At 40.7% G+C, this 20,599-nt stretch overlaps 1 protein-coding gene across 2 annotated transcripts in view; it reads right to left on the reverse strand.

Moving 5' to 3' along the window:
- Nucleotides 1-588: 588 nt before the first annotated feature.
- The window catches only part of PID1 (phosphotyrosine interaction domain containing 1), a 254,086-nt gene continuing 234,075 nt past the window's right edge, over nt 589-20,599 (reverse strand). For both annotated transcript variants that reach the window (XM_061205661.1, XM_061205670.1), the window contains exon 3: nt 589-1,247. In XM_061205661.1, the coding sequence (XP_061061644.1) occupies nt 771-1,247 (477 nt within the window). In that variant the 3' untranslated portion in view covers nt 589-770. The remainder of the gene's footprint in view (nt 1,248-20,599) is intronic.

Genomic DNA, 20,599 nt, shown 5'->3' on the forward strand with positions numbered 1-20,599 from the left:
CTCTGTAGGGTGGTGGTGCAGACTGGAAGGGCAGAGAGGGAGGATGGGGCAGGCGGAGGAAAGGGGCTATTAGTAGCTGCAAGTATTCTAAGAAGATAGATGAAGTGAATACAATAAGAGGGTACTACTTGATACACTTATGTAATAAAAGCATTACCTTTAACTGTGAATTAACTGCCAACTATCAGGTTGTTAGTTGTAAAGCTCAATAACGGCTGTGCTGATTTGCTTACTGAGGAGAGAATCTGAAACCAGCCAGGGGAGAGGAGCTCTCAGGAGCAGCCTGAGGTGTTCCTTTAGTCCAGAGGCCTCCTCGCCGGCAACAGCACTCACCACCTCCCCACACAACTAGGGATCCTATAGGGGCATCTAACATTCTTGTTGGGTTTCATAAGGCAAGTTGGGATGGTCCATCAAATAAACAGCCGCAGTGTATTTGCCTGAGAGCGCTGAAAATCGGCATGGAGAGCTCCTACAGGGAGGCATTGGAAAATGAGAAAACAAAAAAAGAAGGAGAAGAAGAACAGAGTCTAGAACTTTCCTCCCCATCCACACTCCCACCTTCCTCATAGTCACAGCAGCAGCAGATTTCAATGTAATTACTTTAATAATACATTTCTTTAGATTTAGAATTGCCCTTCTGAATTTAAAAAGCTTGGTCAGCCAATAATTTGGCAGTCTTTTCATCACAAATTTGAATCATTGCTTATTAATCGCTCGTCTTGAACTCCTTGACCAATGCTGCCTTTGCTGAAGCATCCTCAGTTCACTCAGCCGTCATCGGATTCCAATTCCTGGGACACCTCTTCCGAGGAGCCATTCCTGTGGATCCGGCCGTCGCTCTTCATACTGTGGAAAGTCTTCTTGAAGGCCTCCATCATGGCGTGGGCCAGCTTCTTGGCCTCCAGCTTGCTCTCGCACTCGACAGCGTGGCAGTCCATCTGGTAGGACAGGTCGTCATTAATCTCCCTGTAAACCCAGGCGAAGATGTCGGGGCTCACGTTGTGGTCGGCGGTGCAGTAGGCAATGCGGGCCACCTGGAAGGTATCCATGTGCACCGTGGCCTCCCCTTTGTGGTCGAGGTGATGGAGCCACACTTGGAACGGTCGGATTTCCAGGAGGGCATTGGCTGGAAAGACGTCTTCTCGGGCTAGCGTGTGCTTTTTCCAGAGCTCGATGACCGGCTTTTCTGTGCAGCCTGACAAAAACTGCATGCCTGTGGTGGGGACCTTACCCAGATAGGTCACCTGCAGAAGGAAGAGAGGAAGAAAAAGGAAGAGGTCAGCAGTAGGCTCTTGGTTCTCGTTGTTCACTGATGTTCTCAAACAATCATGGCGTCACCCTGGAAGGATGGAGAGACATCTTTCTTGCTCCCTAAAAGAATAACTGTCATCAGAATTTATATTTTTTCTCCCTAACAAGTTGACCCCTTGGCAAAGGTACTGAAATTTAAAAATAGGGTTAAACTTTAAAAATTCGAGTTTTAGAGAACTACTCTCCCTCCCTCAGCCCCCTTTTAAACTCAAATTAGAATGAATGATTATGATCTTTTCCAAATCTGGCATTTCTTTGACACCATAAATCCACTTGAAGTTTATTTTCAACCAAACACACACAGAATTTAATGATAAGAGGGAGTCAAAAGGATGTTGCATCTGAAAAACAAAATCTTTATTAAACTTTTCTCCTACTCTGGTTCTCTTTCCAAATCACTAAATGTCTGATTTCACTTAAGCTACTTGCTTCTAGCAAATGCCAAGGACACAAAAACTGTTCTATTTAAATTATGGCCTAAAACATGATTGTTTTCTCACCAAGATAATGTTTAAGCAATTTTTGAACCGATGGGCATCTGGTTAGAGTGATAAAAAATGAAAGATCTACAGATAGGTTAAGATTAGAACCTTGCTTTATCAAATAGCTAGACGGGCAATACTAAAGCAAAGAAAAATAATTCCAAGTGATTCAGATAGTGTTCTTTAAAAAACTGGTTTATGATATACCAAGAAGAGATGTTCATTCTCTCATTTTTGTTTTTTTTCACTCGTCAACATGGATAGACCCTCTACCACTGGGCACCTGCATTATGGAAACACATAAAACTGAAGAAATCATTTAAGAAATAACACAAAATAGTATGTAATTTGGCTCAAAATTAGAGGCACGGATGTAAGTGCTATGAATTTTAGGAAAAAAAGACCAGAAAAAGGTCCAGAGAAATGGTGAGAACTGAGCAAGGACATTTAGCCACAATGATTCCAAATCAATGTTTCTGTTTAGTGGGACGATAAAGTCCACAGACAAAAAGTTCAGGACACAGACGTTAAGTCCTGTTGCATCTTTTTGTGTTTTGGTTATCTCTTATACAAGAGTTCATTGGCTAGTCCCTTTAAAAAGATGACTTCTTAGTAAAGAGGCACAAGTGCTGCCCATTCTAGAAATATTTATTAGGAATCTATTATGTACAATGGCAATGTGCCAGGTGGGCATGGGGGAGAGGGAGGATGGAGAGGTCCAAAATCAGTGGGAAGAAAGTAGCTGAATAGGTGTTCAGAGCACCGTCTTTGAGGCAGGTGAAGATGCGAATAAATCCTAGCTCCTCAGTTCACCGGGTGGGTGGTCCTGGACAAACCACCAGCCCTTTGCACATGCACAGATACAACTATGATGCGAGGCAGCCCATGAAAAGGGTAGGTGAGGGGTACCACAAAGTACCCTGAGCGTTTAGCAGAGCCAGTGACGGCACCCACCGTGCTCATGGAACACCTCCGGGAGGGGAGTCATTGGATTTCAAGGCATCAGAGCTTCAAAACCCAGATAGGAGCCCAGCAAATCAGATGGTGAGGAGGAGGAAGGAGCAGGAAGGCAGGGGCTGCAGTGGGGAAAGGCCTCACCTGTTTGGGCACATGGGGCACTTTGGCCTGACCTCACATTTGGCCTAAGACAGCCATGAAGAAGAGACAGATGGTCCATGACCACTGGATAAAAACAGGCTGAACTTTAAAAGCTGGCCTTGCATGCACTCTGAGGAGTAAGGTCTTCTCTGCTCTTGATGGAATGCCGCTGAGGGGCTACAGTCCCAGGGGTACCTGGCTTTGACGGAGGTTGTGAACTTGGACGCCTTGGCGGATGCCAGGCAGAAAGACGGATGGGGAGAGCTGCCTAGCAGCAGAATGCTCAGGCAGGAAGCTGTGGCATCAGCACAGCCAGGAGACGGGGGTGGCCTGACTTAGGAGTGGAGGTAGTGGGAAAGGACAGTGGGGACAGATGGGAAGGAGAGTCAGAGGTGAAACTGACAATACCTGGCAATACACTGAAGGGGGAGAATGACTCAGACAGACACTGCGAGCGCCTATGCTCCCCAGGAAGGCGACTGGTTGAATAGTTAGTTCCTTGTCACTCTGGATTGGAGTCACATACTAAAGATGGCTTTGTTAGGAAATGCACAAGATAAGGCTCTTGACTTATAATACTTACTGAAAATGTGCTTTCTGTATATGGTACTTATGATATCTTTATTAACTTTTAACAATTTTATTTTTTTAATTGAGGTGAAATTCACATCACATAGTAGGAACCATTTAAAAATGTATGCTTCAGTGGCATTTAGCAGTCAAAATGCTATACAACTATCAGCTCTGTCTAGTTCCAAAGTATTTTCATCACCCCCAAAGGAGACCCAGGCCCCATTAAGCAGTTACTCTCCACCGTCCCCTCGCTCCAGCCCCTGGCAACCACCAATCTGCTTTCTGTCGTTACGGATTTACTATTCTGGATAGTTCATACAATTAGAATCACAAAATATGTGACCTTTTGTGTCTGGCTTCTTTCACTTAGCATAATGTTTTCAAGGTTCATCCAAGATGTACCATGTATCAATACCTCATTCCTTTCTATGACATCTTTACTTTTGGAAGTGGAAAAGCAAATGGAGGAAACTAGTTTTAGCGTTTGATGTGAAAAGTATTCTTTCTTACTGTCCCCCCGGAAACTAGAAATAACTATGTTTATATTTGTTATATTTGATAGAAACATTCTTCAGAGGGAGGAATCTCCTTTGATGTGCTTTAATCTCTCTCTCTCTCTCTCTCTCTCTCTCACACACACACACACACACACACACACACACACAATTTAAAAAAAAAATTATACGGTGGCTTCTATCATGATATAGTTAAAGGATGAGTTTTAAAAACTTTATTGTAAGTTGTTGATGGTTCCCTCCAATGGAAAGCAACTTAATAATAGTAAAATTTTGACAACTAAGAAAAAAATGTATTCCTCTCATAAATATTTATTACTTAAAAACTAAAGATTTTAAGGGAAATAAAGTTTTATTTTGGAAGTGTGCTTGAGAGAAGAATGGAGCAGAGATTGTAGCTCAAAGAGTTTAATACGACAACAATGAAAGCTATTTAATTATATGTAGACACTTATATAAAAACGTTTTTTAAACACTGAGGTTCAATGTATACATAGATGTAATCTCTTGGTACTAAAGTTACTAGGAAAGTAATATTTATTTAGTGGCCCAGTTTCACTAGTATCACCTAAACAACACACTACGCACCAAGCATAAGGTCCCACATTGCTGTTTATATACATCTGCAGCCAAATCAAGCCACACACTGAATAGTAATAACTAACATTTGTATCACACTTAGGTAAAAAGCACTTTGTATGCATTAGATCCATTGACAACCCTGTAGGTCAGGATGGAATATTATTATCACTAACCCGATTTTAAAGACAAGAACCTTAGATGGGGTGGTAGCACTGGGGTATTGAATTCCTAGACCACTTTGCTATTAGATGAGAGTCATTTCCTTGTAGTTTCACTTTTCAGCCACTTATTCATTTTTCCCATCTTTGGGCTGTTAAGAGAAATTTTAGCTTTGTATGAACACCCTAGAAGCAGTGGGTCCTCCCAAAGAAAGAATAGCATTCTGTTGTTTCGTGCTTTTGTAAATGACACTCCCTTCCATGCCTGGGCATTTCTTTAAAATATATTCTTGTTTTATAACTGCAGAAAGTAAGATTCAAAAACCTAAACTTTTCAGGTTAAAACGGAACACAAAAAAATAAGGTAATATATTATATATTTATATGTTTTATATAAATATATACTATACACTTTTTGCAAATATTTATTATATATTATATGTTTATAATATGTATATTATCTGTTTTCTAAAACTCAGAAACACGTATAATCTATTTACAACGAAATCAAAGAAAAAAAATTTTTAATCTAAAGAACTGCAGACTTCTGGCATCTTTCCAAAAGTTTTCTGTGAAAAGAGAGACATAAACAAGTTCTACCAGCACTAATCCTGAATATTCCATTAGCTTCATCTTGCAAAGTATTCCTAAACCTGCATATGGAGACGGGCGAAGAGCAGATTATGTGATGACGCCTCTCAACTGCGATATTGACAAGGGCCAACGTTCACAGCAACTGTTCGCTGGAGCACCACGACTTATGTCTGCTCTCAACTGGGATTTGCAGTGGAGGCCACAGAGGCTGTAGTGGACAGACATGCCCTTCCTCCGAGCACAGAATTAGCAAACATGCATCTGAAACGCCAGAGAACCGCCGATTCTCCCGTGATGGCAGCTCCAGTCCTGCTGCTTGAAAATACCAGCCTCTTGGCAAGGCTCTTAGGTGAGTCTTCTCTGATAAAAATGCACTAACCCTGCCCAAACCTTCCTAAACAGCCCCGGTAATGAACTGCTCTCTGGTTCCTGTAAGGTGTGGCCAACACAAAACATGAGTCAGAGGGTCTAACTTATACCACTGGGTGAACCTTGGGAAGTCAATGAAATTTTGCTTTGTTACCTTTGGGGAGTTGATAATTTTGTCTGAAATCCCATGAGATTACATAAATACAGAAAATAATGTTAACAAGTTGGTACTTCTTAAAGAAGTACAGGAAAAGCATTATCTGAATAGAGTTTCCTTAGACATGGAATAAAAAAGAAATCTCTAAGTAGAGTTTCCTTGAAAATGGAATGCAAAATGATAAAATGATGTACCAAGACACTCTCCCCTCAGAATGACCCCTTTAAATCAGCCCTGCTATCATCCTTACTGGCCCGAGTTCCAGAATCCTGACTCTGTGCGCTTTCCCCTAATAAGTCAATTATTTACTACCTGCCTGCAGATATCCTAATGATCCCATTAAGTTCTCCAGAGTCTGGCATTCGCCCATATTGTTGACTATAAGTCACTGAAAAAAAAAAAAAAAAAACTATTCAGGCTTTAAAAAAGTGAATTCTCTTTAATTTTTTATATATAATTTAATAGAAATGTGCCTTATGGCTCTGCTTTTCAAGGGACATAGAGTAAAAACTTTTTTAAAAAATTAATTATCTCAAAATACGAAAGATTCAGTTATGCTGTGCATGCAGCCATGCCGTCTGTGGTTATGGGACCACAGAGTACATGTGTCTCAATAAATAGAAACCCTTGATATACAGGGCTTTATCCATGTATCCTTTTATGTCAACACTCTTGCAGGGATTTACTCTAACTGTATATAGAGATCCCTTCTTGCCAGTCTTCCTCATGTGGGAGACTTGCTTTCACACCCTCTGTAGGCACATCCTCCTTATGAGTGAGAACACAGGACCAGCGTGCAAGGCTGCCTCGGGGCTTCCACCACGGATATAGCTGTGCAGCAATGTAGTGTCTGTGAATGAGAACCCTGTGATCCTGCCCGTCTATGAAAATATGAAAGAAGTGAATGTTTTCTACATGAATAAGTCCCTTCTGAGCCTCATCCTTAGGGGTTGCAATTTTCCAGAGCCGCAAAGCAGACGAGAAACACAGAGTCACGAAATCGTTCCCTACGTGTCCAAAATGGTAGACAGAATTTTTTTCAAGATGCCACCTCCCCAGGTGCTGGGAGAAAGGGACTGGGAAGACGACAAGAAGATTCTTCAGGAGGAGTAACAACCTGTTGGAAATAAATACTGGCATCTTTTCCATGGTTGCAGAAACAGGCTTTGGGCAAGAAGCTTATGAATCATTCAGAGAGAAATAAACAAACAGAGCAAAGAAAAATGAAAAGTTTTTCCCTCTGTGTCATTCAATGGCATAAACTGATGCCCAGACACAGACGTTTGTAATGTGTGTGAATCGGCTTTGCCTAATCCCAGCTGAAGAAAGTATTCGAGGATATTCATGGCGTGTAAAAATACAGAGAGGCCACAGAGCCAAGGGGCCCGCCAGAGCGTCTGCAGCATTTACAGCGTCAGATCAGGTGAGACCAGTGTCCTCAGAATTTCTCCTTCCCACCCATGAGTTTTCCAACACCCCAGCCAGCCCTCCATTCATGAATCACCATTCCCTTCTCATCTGATGCAAAACAAACCCTGGTTGCCTGTCATGCATCCTTCTGGCCGAGACAGCACCGTTCCGTTCCTTCCTCTTGGTGGCCAGTGCATATTTCATTCTGGCCTGAAAAACCCTTGTTTAGGACCCTGACTCATCTTACCTTACACTGGACAGCCAGATGGAAGGGGTAATACCGGGGTCCCTAAATGAAGATGTGAGATGGAGTGGATGATCACGTAAGAACCCAAGCACCTGGTTTCCTGGGGTCTTCCACCTTCCAGGCTGGATAAGCCCAGCTTCCCAACTTTGGAAGCCTGACTTTGGTTCAGTTTACTATGGGGTTTCTCCGGGATGACACGTCAAGAACAAAGATTCTCCAGAGGCCTTTCTTGGGATATAAAAGATCTTGTTGCTCTTTCATTGTCTGTAGGAGACTTCCTTTCCCCAGCTGACATAAAATAAGATGATATAAACACAGCATGGAGAAAACGTAACTGGGAATCCCAATAGCTTTTGGGTTACAAGGCAAAAGATGAGAAAAAGAAAAGCCACTCTTACTCCTGGGCCAAATACCAGAATCAAGGTCTTCTGCTCTCACATTAATTCCCATTTGCACATTTCAGAGAAAAGGGAAAGGACAAAATCCTGAGATTTACGATGTAGGCTTGAATCTACTCCTTCCTGGCTGGTCACAGAGGAGCAAGAATCCACTAAGCACTTTGAAGAGCGGGGATGGATCCAATACGCCAATGACCTAACAATCCGCAATGCAAAGACAGAAGTAATGCTAACCATGACCTTGAACTTGTATAATCTGCTTTAAGCCATGAAGACAATATTAAAGGATAAATACTGTGCACAGTGAAATCTATGAAGTTATTATGAGAAAAAAAATGAAATTGATTAGCCTTGGGCTTGAAAATTAAATTTATTTACCTGTATTTTCATTTGATAAGCTTTCACTAAGCACCTACTGGGAACCAGGTATATCAGTGAATAAAATTGATAAAACTCTCTGCCCTCTTGGGGCTGACATTCCAACTACATAGAAGATTCTTACGACTGAGTTTACAGAACTCAGCATTACGTAGGCAAGTCTGGCATCAGGGAGGAGAACATGCATGGGCCTCTGGGAATGTTTTTGATGACTCGGAAAACTTCTCTTGGGTTCAAAAAGGTCTTTCCTCTCATATGGCATAACTGGGATGAAAAAAGTCCCCATTTAGAGTCTATTCCTTGGGTCAAGCTGTGTCTCATGAAGGCTTATTAATCTTTACATTCACTGTAGTTTGGCTTCCTGAGATGCTACCGTGGTAGAGGACCAGGCAGGTCAATGTCTTTGGAAGAGTGCCAAGGGAGAGGGAAAGTGAGTGAGGGCTAGGAAGTGAAGGAGGTAGGAGATACAAGGCTGACTCTGCCTCCCAAACAAGATGGACCGGCAGCTAAAATGCCACTGGTACATTTGCCCTGGCGACTAGACAGGTGGGGTGCCTGGCCTCATTTGACACCTGTGTTTTCACTCCCAGGATGTTCCAGGCACATCTAACTAATCTGCCTTCATTGAAATCTCATAGTAAAATTATAAGTTGTTTTAGGCTTCCCAGCATCTATTCTACTCTTCTTTGGTCTCTTCCTTTATCTTGGAGATCCAAAGAGCAAGTTTTCCCGGTGTTCAAACTCAAGGTACTGATAATTATATTGCAATAAATTCCTAATGATTCAAAGGTATATCATCAGCATTATGGGCTTTTAGAACTAAGTGGGGCCATTCAGACCAACCTAACACCACCCCTTTGTTGCAGAGATGATGATTCTGATACTTGCCCTGAATCACACAGCTGGTCCCTGAAAGAGCAAGGTGTGGAATGAAGGTCTCCACCACAAGGCCAAGGTTCTTTCCACTACTCCAATCTCTTCTCCAGAAGAGGATCTGGACACATTTTTTCATTCTTATATCATCTACTTCTCTCTGGCCATTTCTTCAAGTGTCCACACTGAGACCAAGGACTGGTCAGGGACACGGAAAGGTGACAGGCACTCTACCAGGACTTGTTAAACATTCTAAAAGGAGGTTGGAATCGGAGTCAAACTGCCCTTAACCTGAGATGTGTTTGCATAGCTCAGGGATTTAAATTATGATGCTAGCATCAATAATTGAAAGAAGGTGACAGGAGTGCATACTTAATATTCAGATATCATATTCCTAAAGGACTCTGAAATGGTTCTTTACTAAGCAAACAATCCCTATTTCAAAGAATAATTCCAAAGAGTAAATAGTCAACATGTGCTAAGTGTGCCCCTACCCTGCTCTTTGTGGGTCAAAGAGCACGCCAGACGACAAGAGATGTGGAATAGCTCTAGGCGCCAGGCACCATGATGAGCAGGCTTTGGCACAGCCCTTAACCAGGGCAGTCGGCCTGAGAGGCCTGGGCTCAGTTCACCGCAGATCTGGGCATCCTTTCTCATTGCAATAGCTCGAAGGTCCTACTCCTCAGCCCTTCAGGCTCTTTTAAGTCATTCCTAAGAAGCCCAGATGATTCTGGATCAAAACTACGGTTTTCTTCTCCAGAGTGAGTCTTGGGTACCATTCAGGGGCCTATTTTTTGGCAGATCTACCTCATCCTCATCAGGATAAGAGGAGACCCAGCCGTCCTATGGCTAGACAAGGATGAGGACCAATTGTCGCCATTCCCCATAAGGCCATCCTTCAAAGTCTTTTGCCTTATACCTCTTTGGCCAGGCTTGGTTGGCTGACCAAGAGGTAGGGGGTGAGCCTGGCTGCCTAGGGTAAGCCTGCCTCTGACTTTAACAGCACATTTCGGTTATCCCTGAAGGGGATGGTGATGACCCAGAAAGGCTTACAGACTTACTCATTTTTTTCCCAGTAGTAGCAACAATGCTGGCAGTAGAATGTAGATTTTCTAACATGCATAGCTTCTGGAGCACATTTATGCATATGCCTTTGTTTAGTGCTATTTATTTATTTCAGTAGCTTTCCTAAGTCCACACATATTGATAATACTTTTTTTTTTTATTGTTTAGCAGTTCTTCCCAAGTATTGGAATGGGTTACGCTGATATAATCTATAAAAATATTAATAAAAATTTTACTGGAAGATATATTTTCTTTTTTATTATGTAAATGTATATCATGGGGGGGAAAAGCAAATTTACTAAGACCCAATATCAAGAAATAATTATGTGCTATTTTTGCGTTCTAACAAAGAGATGAACATTGCTTCCGCTGTTAAATACAGCATGTGTCTCACAATTAGGAATTTAAGTGACAGACTTATTTCTGTTATTCATATTACAGCTTAGTTCCACTGATGCAGAGTGACTTGAGACACTGTGTCCCATCTTGCATTTATCAAGCAGTCCCAATGTGCAATTTGTCCTGTCAGTTGGCTCTTGGATGTGTGAAGCTTGGAAATATTGTCATTGTCACTGTCAAAGACAGAAGCAATTTATCTAGAAGGCACTGAAGTGTGCTTCGGAAGACAAAGTCACTTAATAAAAATGACATCACATTAAAACATACATTCCCTCATCTGGCCCCTTCTAGTGAGCTGGCCCAAGGATGGTTAAACCACTGTTCTACTCAGTGGCACAAGAACAGTTTATTTCGAGACGAGTCTGATATCTCCCCTTCTGCCTTCTAATCCGTGGAATATACCACAAAGGGAGAAATTCAGTAGAGCTCTCTAGGCCCTTAAATGTTCACAATGAGAAAATTCTCCAAATGATAAATCAGTATGAAGCACGCTGCCCATGTGCTATCCTGACAAATGGATTCAGGGGACAAGCACTGGTGGCAGGTAAAAAAATGTCACCAATTTTTGTCCTTATAGCACTTTATCAATTCATTCTCCTTAGCACACAACTTGTTAGGAATGGGCCAGGAAAGGCACTAAACATTTAGAAAGAATAACGTAGAGACAACATTTGGTTGAAGGTAATAAAATAAACACACCAATCTACTGGCTACAAGTCTAGAGCTCTTAATAGAAGGCCAGTGGAGGTTTGAAACAAGAGAGGTACTGTGAGGCTAACTAAACGTGGAATTACCAAGTAGTCCAGAAAAATGAAGACTTACGGTCAAACAAAACCTTTATGTGAACGTTCAAGGTAGCTTTATTTGTAATAGCCCAAAACTAGAATCAGTCCAGAGGCCTTTCAACAGGTGAACAGTTAACTGTGACACATCCATTCCATGGAGTACTATTCAGCTAGAAAAAATGAACTATTGATACATGGAACAACTTGGATGAATCGCCAGGGAATTCTGCTGAGTGGAAAAAAAAATCCCAAAAGATTACATACTGTATGATTCCATTTATATATCATTTATGAAATGAAAACATTTTAGAAATAGAGAAGAGATTAGTGGTCGCCAGGGGTTAGTGATGGAGGTGAATGGTGGTGGTGGTGGGGGGTGGTTATAAAAGAGAAACACGAGTCATTATTGTGAGGGACTTGTTCAGTGTCTTGACTGTGGGGATAGATACATGAATCTCCACATGTAGGAAAATTGTATAGGGCTAAATACACATACACACATAAATGAGTACAAGTAAAACTGGGCAAATCTGAATAAGATTGGTGGATTGTATGAATGTGATATTAAATTATAGTTTTGCAAAGTGTGATCATTGGAGAATACTGGGTGAAATGTATATGGGGTCTCTCTGGATTACTTCTTACAACTGCATGTGAATCGATTCTCTCAATAAAAATTTCAATTAAAAAAATCATCTCATCCATTTCATTGAGTTAGTTTTCTAATAAAACTACCTTTTACTTATAATTATTTATCAAAATTTGCAATATATTCATGTTGTTCTGACCAATGGATATACATACTAATTGTAAGGCTAACTCAAACCAGAGAAATACTTTAACTTACACATGTATTATATTTTAGAAAACAATTTTTGAAAATGTCAATTATTTATATATATATTGGGTTGGCCAAAATGTTCCTTCAGTTTTTACGTAAAAATAGAAGACATTTTTCATTTTCACCAAGAACTTTATTGAACAACGTATTCACCATTTTGTTCCACTACCTTCTGCCACTTTTCAGGCAACTTTGTAATTTCATCTTCGCAAAATTTTTTATCTTTTTGAGCAAAGAACTGTTCCAGGTGCCTTTTACAGTCTTCCAGGAAATTGAAATTTTTTCCATTAAAAGAATTTTGTAAAGACCAAAATAAATGGAAATCTGAAGGTGCAATGTCTGGTGAATATGGCGGATGAATCAGAACTTCCCAGCCAAGCTGTAACAGTTTTTGCCTGGTCAGCAAAGAAACATGCGGTCTTGAGTTATCCTGATAGAACACTATGCGTTTTCTGTTGACTAATTCTGGACGGTTTTGGTCGAGTGCTGCTTTCAGTTGGTCTAACTGGGAGCAGTACTTGTTGGAATTAATCGTTTGGTTTTCCGGAAGGAGCTCATAATAGAGGACTCCCTTCCAATCCCACCATATACACAACGTCACCTTCTTTGGATGAAGACCGGCCTTTGGTGTGGTTGGTGGTGGTTCATTCCACTTGCCCCACGATCTCTTCCGTTCCATATTGTTGTACGGTATCTACTTTTCATTGCCCATCACAATTTGTTTTCAAAATGGAACGTTTTCGTTATGTTTCAGTAGAGAATCGCATGCGGAAAAACAGTCAAGAAGGTTGTTTTTGCTTAACTTACGTGGAACCCAAATATCAAAGCGATTAACATAACCAAGCTGGTGCAAATGATTTTCAATGCTTGATTTGGATATTTTGAGTATGTCAGCCATCTCCCGTGTGGTATAACGTTGATTGTTCTCAATTAATGTCTCGATTTGATCGCTATCAACTTCAACTGGTCTACCCGACCGTGGAGCGTCGTCCAGTGAGAAATCTCCAGCACAAAACTTCACAAACCACTTTTGACACTTTTGATCTGTCACAGCACCTTCTCCATACACTGCACAAATCTTTTTTTGCATTTCAGTTGCGTTTTTACCTTTCTTGAAATAATAAAGCATAATATGACGAAAATGTTGCTTTTTTTCTTCCATCTTCAATATTAAAATGGCTACACAAAAATTCACCAATCTTGGTTAAGTTTTTTTTTAAATGTACCCTGATATGACAGCTGTCACAATACAATCTAACAAAATTGTTTCGAATGAAGCTAAAGACAAGTAAGTGCTACTAGAGCCAGCATACGGGAAAAAAAACGAACAAACTTTTTGGCCAACCCTATATATATGTGTGTGCGTGTGTGTGTGTGATATATATCAGAGGACGTGTGACAGAGTGGGAAATAGATGATTAAACAGCAGTTCTGAAATCCATTCTCTCCCTTTCTTCAGGGAGAGGGGAGATGACCCTAGAAAAGAGAGAAATAATCTTGTCAACTTGTTAACAGCAGACCTGCTATTTGCTAGCAGGCAAGTCCTTACCTATGGAATACTTTATGTAGGATGTACTTGTTTGCCTAGAGTTGCTTGTGCTGGAGTTATGGCACATGGCTTCCAGGAAAATGTCTCATAGGCTATGTAACGAAGTACAAAATGGAGATGTTTCATAATTCTGTGTAAGTAGTATAACTGCATATAGAATAAGGTATCTTCTATGTTAATTTGGGCTAGACTGTCTGTGATGCAGCAAGAAAGGACTGAAAGAGACGCACTGATAGTCCCAGATGTCAGCTTATTTTGCTTGTGCCTTCTGATTATTTGTTTCCCTGAAATTATTAGCAAAGTTTGGTACGGGATGAGATTTCTGATTTGAATATCCAACACTGTATGTAATCTCACACGGTAATAAATAGAAGACTTTCAAGCATACACTTACTTATATTAGGATGACATTCTGTGGGAAATAGAAGGGTTATTAGAGACCAGGAATGAAATGTGATAAAGTTTATGATTGTCAAAGAAGAGCTTGTTCATGATATTTTTTAAACTACCAAATGTAAAATAGCTAGCCAGTGGGAAGCCGCCGCATAGCACAGGGAGATCAGCTCGGTGCTGTGTGACCACCTAGAGGGGTAAGATAGGGAGGGTGGGAGGGAGACAAAAGAGGGAGGGGATATGGGGGTATATGTATATGTATAGCTGATTCACTTTGGTATAAAGCAGAAACTAACACACCATTGTAAAGCAATTATACTCCAATAAAGATGTTTAAAAATAAATAAATAAATAAACAAACAAATAAATAAAGATAAAAAAATAAACAGATGCTGGTTTGGTATTTAGGTTACATTGACTACATTTTAAAAAGCCATGTAGCAATTGTATTTAAAATTACAGTATTTAAAATATGATCAAAATTAAATCCTTTGCAACTATTTAAATGTATGATGGAAATATTTGCTACATACTTAAAAATGTGTGGTCAGCTACAACACTTACACATTTTGTAAAAAACTAAACGTAACCCCTAGAATACGTCTTACCTGATTGTTATGTAAAAGGTCTACTCATAACTAGAGAAATGCAAACTAAAACTACACGGAGATGCCTTTCTCACCTATCAGACTGGTGAAAATTAAAAAGTATGGCTCACATTGTGCTGGCAAGGCTCTGAAGAAACAGACACTCTCACATATTGCTGTATATGCAGTAAACATTGACACCGATACAGAGGTGTGCTTGTGTGTAAATGCATACATTCACACACGCACTCCTATTTCTCTCAGCAGTGACCACTGAGAGACTCTGCAGCAGTGACATGCCAGTAGCAAGGCACACACCTGAAACCCAAATCCTGGTTTCTAAATATCATTCTCCACTGAAAGGAACCAGCCCTTCTTAGAGAAATAGTTGATTCCAGAGCTGGCACATGAAAAGTATGAGATGATCTTGAAATATGCTGTGCCAGAAAGTAGGAAAGTGCTCAAAGAATGACAGAAATATGTCCAAAGGACAGGGCACAGCTTTTAAAGGGGCTCCTGTTAACCAAACTGAGGACAATTTGACCATCAAAATAAATAATGATAGTAATGATTACAACCCACAAAATAAGTAAGAATCCACGAGTCAACGTTGATATAAATAGATAAAGTGAATGGGAGAGAAGAAAAGTTCTTATAATAGAATAAAAACTAATAAAGGTAGAGATGATGAGATTAGAAAATCACCATTTGGCAACCACCGTAGTAATAGACGGTTCAAGCAAAAATAAGCATCAATGAACGCTAAAACAAGGGGCTAAATGTCTGCTGAGAAGTTGGATATTTATATAACTTCAAAGTATCTCCCCACAAGACGCCTAGTAATTACAAATGGAGAGTAGTCAATTTTCAGGAGAGACACTTAGCAGACCCCATCACAAGCAAGTGACAAAGTAATGTGCACGGTGAAGGGCACAGCATCACTTCTGTGACCTCCCTGCTAATCACCTGAACCTGATCATGTGGAAATGTTGGACAAACCCAAAAAGAGGGTACTGTTTAAACTTCAAAAACAAAAAAGTCAAAAGGACAGAAGGGAAAAAAAAGGGAATCTGCTCTAGATTAAAGGACACTAAAGAGACCAGTCATGTAATCCTGGATTGCATCATGGGCCATCATTTATTTTTCTTTTGATAATAAAGTACATTAGTCTACAACTTTCAAAATATCAGTAAGGACTTTAGATAACATAATAGTACTGTATAAATGTTAATTCTCTGATTTTGGTATTTTATAAGAGAGTAACCTTATATATAAATATAGATAGATAGATATAAGGATATATAAGAATGGTTATATAAGATAATACCCTAGCTTCTAGGAACTACACCCCGATGTATAGGGGCATCATCTCTTATCATGGAAGGGGGGATGGGAAATGAATGATCAAGTAAATCAACATTTTAGAATCATACATATAGAAGTAGTTTATAATAACTTTTCAACATTTTTGTGTCTAAAATTATTTCATACTAAAAAATTTAAAAGAAGATAATTGAGTATATGTGCCCCTGACTCAACGCTAATTTAAGTAGAAAATAAAAAGATTTTTATGAGCATATGTAGTTGACTAAGCAATGTTCATCTCCGGAAGGGTAAGTTTGTGATCAAAATCCACCCCCTCATGCTGACTGAATTAATCTAGCTTAGTGACACGTGACAAATTCTACTCTAATCGTACTGGTGCACCTAAATCCGGGGATTTAAGTGGGCGTGTGACAGGTTAAATTATCTTCCATAAGCAAGCAACACCTTTAGCGATCAAATCTGTAATGACTCAAGAGCTTTAAATGTCATATTTACCTTCTGTTTCCAAATAGGAACCAGTGCATGACGTAAAGATCATTTTTAATCACTAGCATCATCATAATTGTACGTTCTTAGTTAAAACTTATCTTGGAAACATAGCTTTCCTGCTCTCTAACTCTTTGATAATATTGTTGCTATTTGTCTCTATACCAAAATTATCACATTGAAAAAAAATCCTATAGGATTTTCCTACTGGATTTCTTTTTAAGAAAGGAGAGTGATATCAAATATTTAGAAATACAGGAACAAGTACTTATAATATAGAGGCTTATGTATTGTAGCTTTGAAGGGTGTCTTGTTAAAGTCACAGGTGATGAGTATATTCTTGAGAGGAGAAAAAAGAAGGAAGTTTCTCTTTGAATGCTGGGAAAATAAGAATAAAGAATGAAGCAGAATCATAGGATCATTTTGAGATGAAGGACCACTTCAGCAAGTACATTTATTTTTATTAAGAGTGCACTTGCACTGGAGCAAACATTTCAGATCTTGATGGATTTAGGAAAACCAAGAAGCTCTTCTGCTATTTTTCAAGAAGCACCTGCTCAGCGGTCAGAGAGCCTTATTTTCAGCCATTCTATTTCAGTAGTACCAGCAGCGAAAAGGTACAATCACCATCCAGTAGACAGATTCAGGACCACTTCCCTCCAATTTGCTCAGCAGAAACAAAGAGCCATGGAGGCCATCAGCCTAGATCAACAGAAAATGCAGCCTGACAACTCGAGGTGGAGACCTGTGAGCAGCATAGGAAGGGACATATGTGTGGACAGCAAAGGGAGAACAAGGAGAACGTCCTGTCCATAATTTTTGAAGCCCTTTGCAAAGGGGCTTGTCTGACTCTCTAGACCCTGGAGACTTCATACACATAATGCAAAGATACAGAAACCATGACTCACAGATTCAGGCCAGGAAAGCAGGAAACCTGTTTTAAAAAAAAAAAACTTTCATTGTTTTAGTATCTCCTTATAAAGGTGAAAATTTTCCCTGTAAATTCACTGGATCTTACATATGGGTCTTGGCTTATTGATTTTTTTTTGGTTGAGCGCATTCTATTCTTCCAGTGCCATGTTCTCACTTTCTCTCCATCACCAGCCCAACAGGGAGGCTGAGATGCTTAATGTGATGAGATCTGAAGGGACCTAAAGGACAGTCCATGGACGTGCATAAATATAAAGCCCTGTCACTGAGAGAGCTGGTGCTGGTTCAGCCCATCCCTCCTCGTTGTACCAGGAAGGTGGTGTGACAGTTAATTTTCTACTCAACTAGGTCCTGGAGTGTCCAGACACTGGCTCAAACATTACTCTGGGTGTGTCTGTGAGGATTGTTTCTGGAGGATATTAACGTGTGAGTCTTTAGACTGAGTAAAGCTGACGGCCCTCCCCAATGTAGGTGGCCCCATCCAGCTGAGGGCCTGGATAGAATAAAAGGTGGAGTAAAGGAGAATTTGCTCTCTCTGACTGACTGTCTTCAAGCTGGGACATTGGTCTTCTCCTGCCTTTAGATTTGGACTCAGGCTGGAACTACACCATCAGCCTTCCTGGGTCTTAGTGTGCCAACTGCAATTCTTGGGAATTCTCATAAGCCTATTACTTAGAATAAATCTCTTAATTATATATATAATACACAGAGGATCCCCAACCTGCAATGGTTCGACGTACAGTTTTTTGACTTTACGATGGTGCAAACGTGACATGCATTCAATAGAAACTGTACTTCAAATTTTGAATTTTACTCTTTTTCCAGACCTGCAGTATGATTCTTTCCTGTGATGCCAGGCAGCAGCAATCACCACAGCCCCTGCTCAACCAGACAACCACGAGGGTGAACAACTGACACACTTTCAACCATTCTGGACCCAGACAACCATTCTGTTTTTCACTTTCAGTACAATATTCAATATATTACATGAGACAGTCAACACTTTAGTATAAAATAGGGGTTTTTTTTAGATGATTTTGCCCAACCGCTGGCTAATGTCAGTGTTCTGAGCACATTTAAGGTAGGCAAGGCTAACCTACGACGTTTGGTAGGTTAGGTGTATTAAATGCATTTTTGACTTATGACATTTTCGATTTACAATGGGTATATCAGGATGGAACCCCACTGTAAGTCAAGAAAGGCCTTTATATAAATAAGTCTATCTATTAGTCTTTATCTGGTATGCTCCAGACAGAGGCCAGCTGGGTCCTGGACAAAAGACCACTGTGACTGACTCTGGGGGATGCTGGGATAAGCTGTCACTGAGATTGATATTGTCATCACAGCCTAATCTACACGCCCTCTCCTTCTTCCCTGTGCATTCTTACATAGTGGTCCAAAACTTTCATGCCATGAACGGTTTTGAAGAGGCAACCTGGATTGAAATAGGTGAATGTCCTCTTTCCAAGGGTCACGTAAATAGAGATCACGTGATCTAGATCTAGATACGTGCGCGCACACACACACATTCTATTGGTTCTGTTTCTCTCGAGGACCCTGACTAATACAGGTCGGATCCACCACTCCACCACCACCTGTCGTCTCTTCCCTGCTCACACCCCACAAATTCTGCTTCTCATCATCCCCTCTCCTTATTTTAGAGATAGCCCTGAATGTTCCCCAATTACTGCCAACTCTCAGACTCTACACAGTGATTCCATAAGAGTGATTCTACAGAGAATCTAAGTTGTGAAGTCTCTGAAGGGAAGTAGACTAGGGAAGCCACGCTTGATTCCCCTTCATCACCAACTTATACTTGGAGAAAACAATGACATGAATCTTCGTGCTCGTCATTTCCTGACAGAACAGGCCATCCTTAGCCTCGCACAGGAAGTGCCCTGGCTTGAACTGTCAGGGGGTTCAGAGCAGAGAGGCTGTGCCTTCAGGAGGTCCTGGCACCTCTCTTTCCCAGGACTCTCTCTCTGTGCTTCTTGTGAGGTTCCTCCATGTTGCCTTGTGTAAAAATGTCTAGGAACTGATAATAACAGCCCACTTTAGAGTACAGACGCCTAGAATGCAGAGATGTGTGTCGTATTAACTAACAGCACACCACACACTGCTTGAGCCCATGAAATATTAAAGGAATAAAAAAGTCAGTTAATTCTCCTTAACCTCCAACGTTTCCATGGCATAATAGCATTATAATTTTTCAAACTCTTCAAATTCACGCTAGTTTCATGTGAAGAGTTTCTTTTCCTTTTTGGTGTTGGTCTATTTGTAATGGCGAATGAATGATCATTTAATAATAATTCATAACAATTCAATGACTAAAATGAATGACCGGTATCCTGAGAAAATAAAGAAGATATCAAGGAAACCTGAAATACAGCCAACCTGATATATAAGGGTCTTTTAATATTAATTGTCCTTACTCACTGGTTTAAAGGAACAGGAGCCGGCAGAAGAGGTTAGGAGCTGCTGGTGGTTTTGTTTGTTTGGGTGGTTCTCTTGATTTGCTCAAGGTTTCTCTACCGTCAGGCCCCTATTTATCACAGCTGGCAGTGTTGTCTTATTTTGTTTGGTCAGTGCTTTTCCCAAAACTTAGGCACATGCTCACAGGGTACCACGAGCACCAGCACGCCTGGATGGGCTGAGCAAGGAACAAAAAGATGGAGACCAGAGTTTGGAGTGGAAATGAGAGGCTGGGGAAGGCTTCCTTTTCCGAACGCAGCTACGAGGAAGTTTCAGGAAGCTGGGAGGAGATTTCAATTAAACGGCAAACGTCTCAAGTCCAAGTCAAGATGCCAGCCCTGCCCCCCCAGGACACATCAGTCTTGGTCTCTGGGTCTCAGGCCAAGAGCAGCAAACCGCAGCACGGTCACTTAACACGCCCCGAATTTGTGCAATCACAGAATTGGCAGATGAGGCCCCTTCTGTGATAGGAAGGCCTCCACTGCCTTCCTCAAGGGCCAACAGCTTAAATCAAACTCGACATCACCCATCTCTGTCCACAGTCAGTCTGCTTGGCCTGGTGGCAGTTCAATCCAGGGGCTAAAGGAGAAAATGGGCTTCTCACTGATTCTCACTGAT

This window comes from Eubalaena glacialis, chromosome 1, assembly GCF_028564815.1.
Source record: "Eubalaena glacialis isolate mEubGla1 chromosome 1, mEubGla1.1.hap2.+ XY, whole genome shotgun sequence".
NCBI lineage: Eukaryota > Metazoa > Chordata > Mammalia > Artiodactyla > Balaenidae > Eubalaena > Eubalaena glacialis.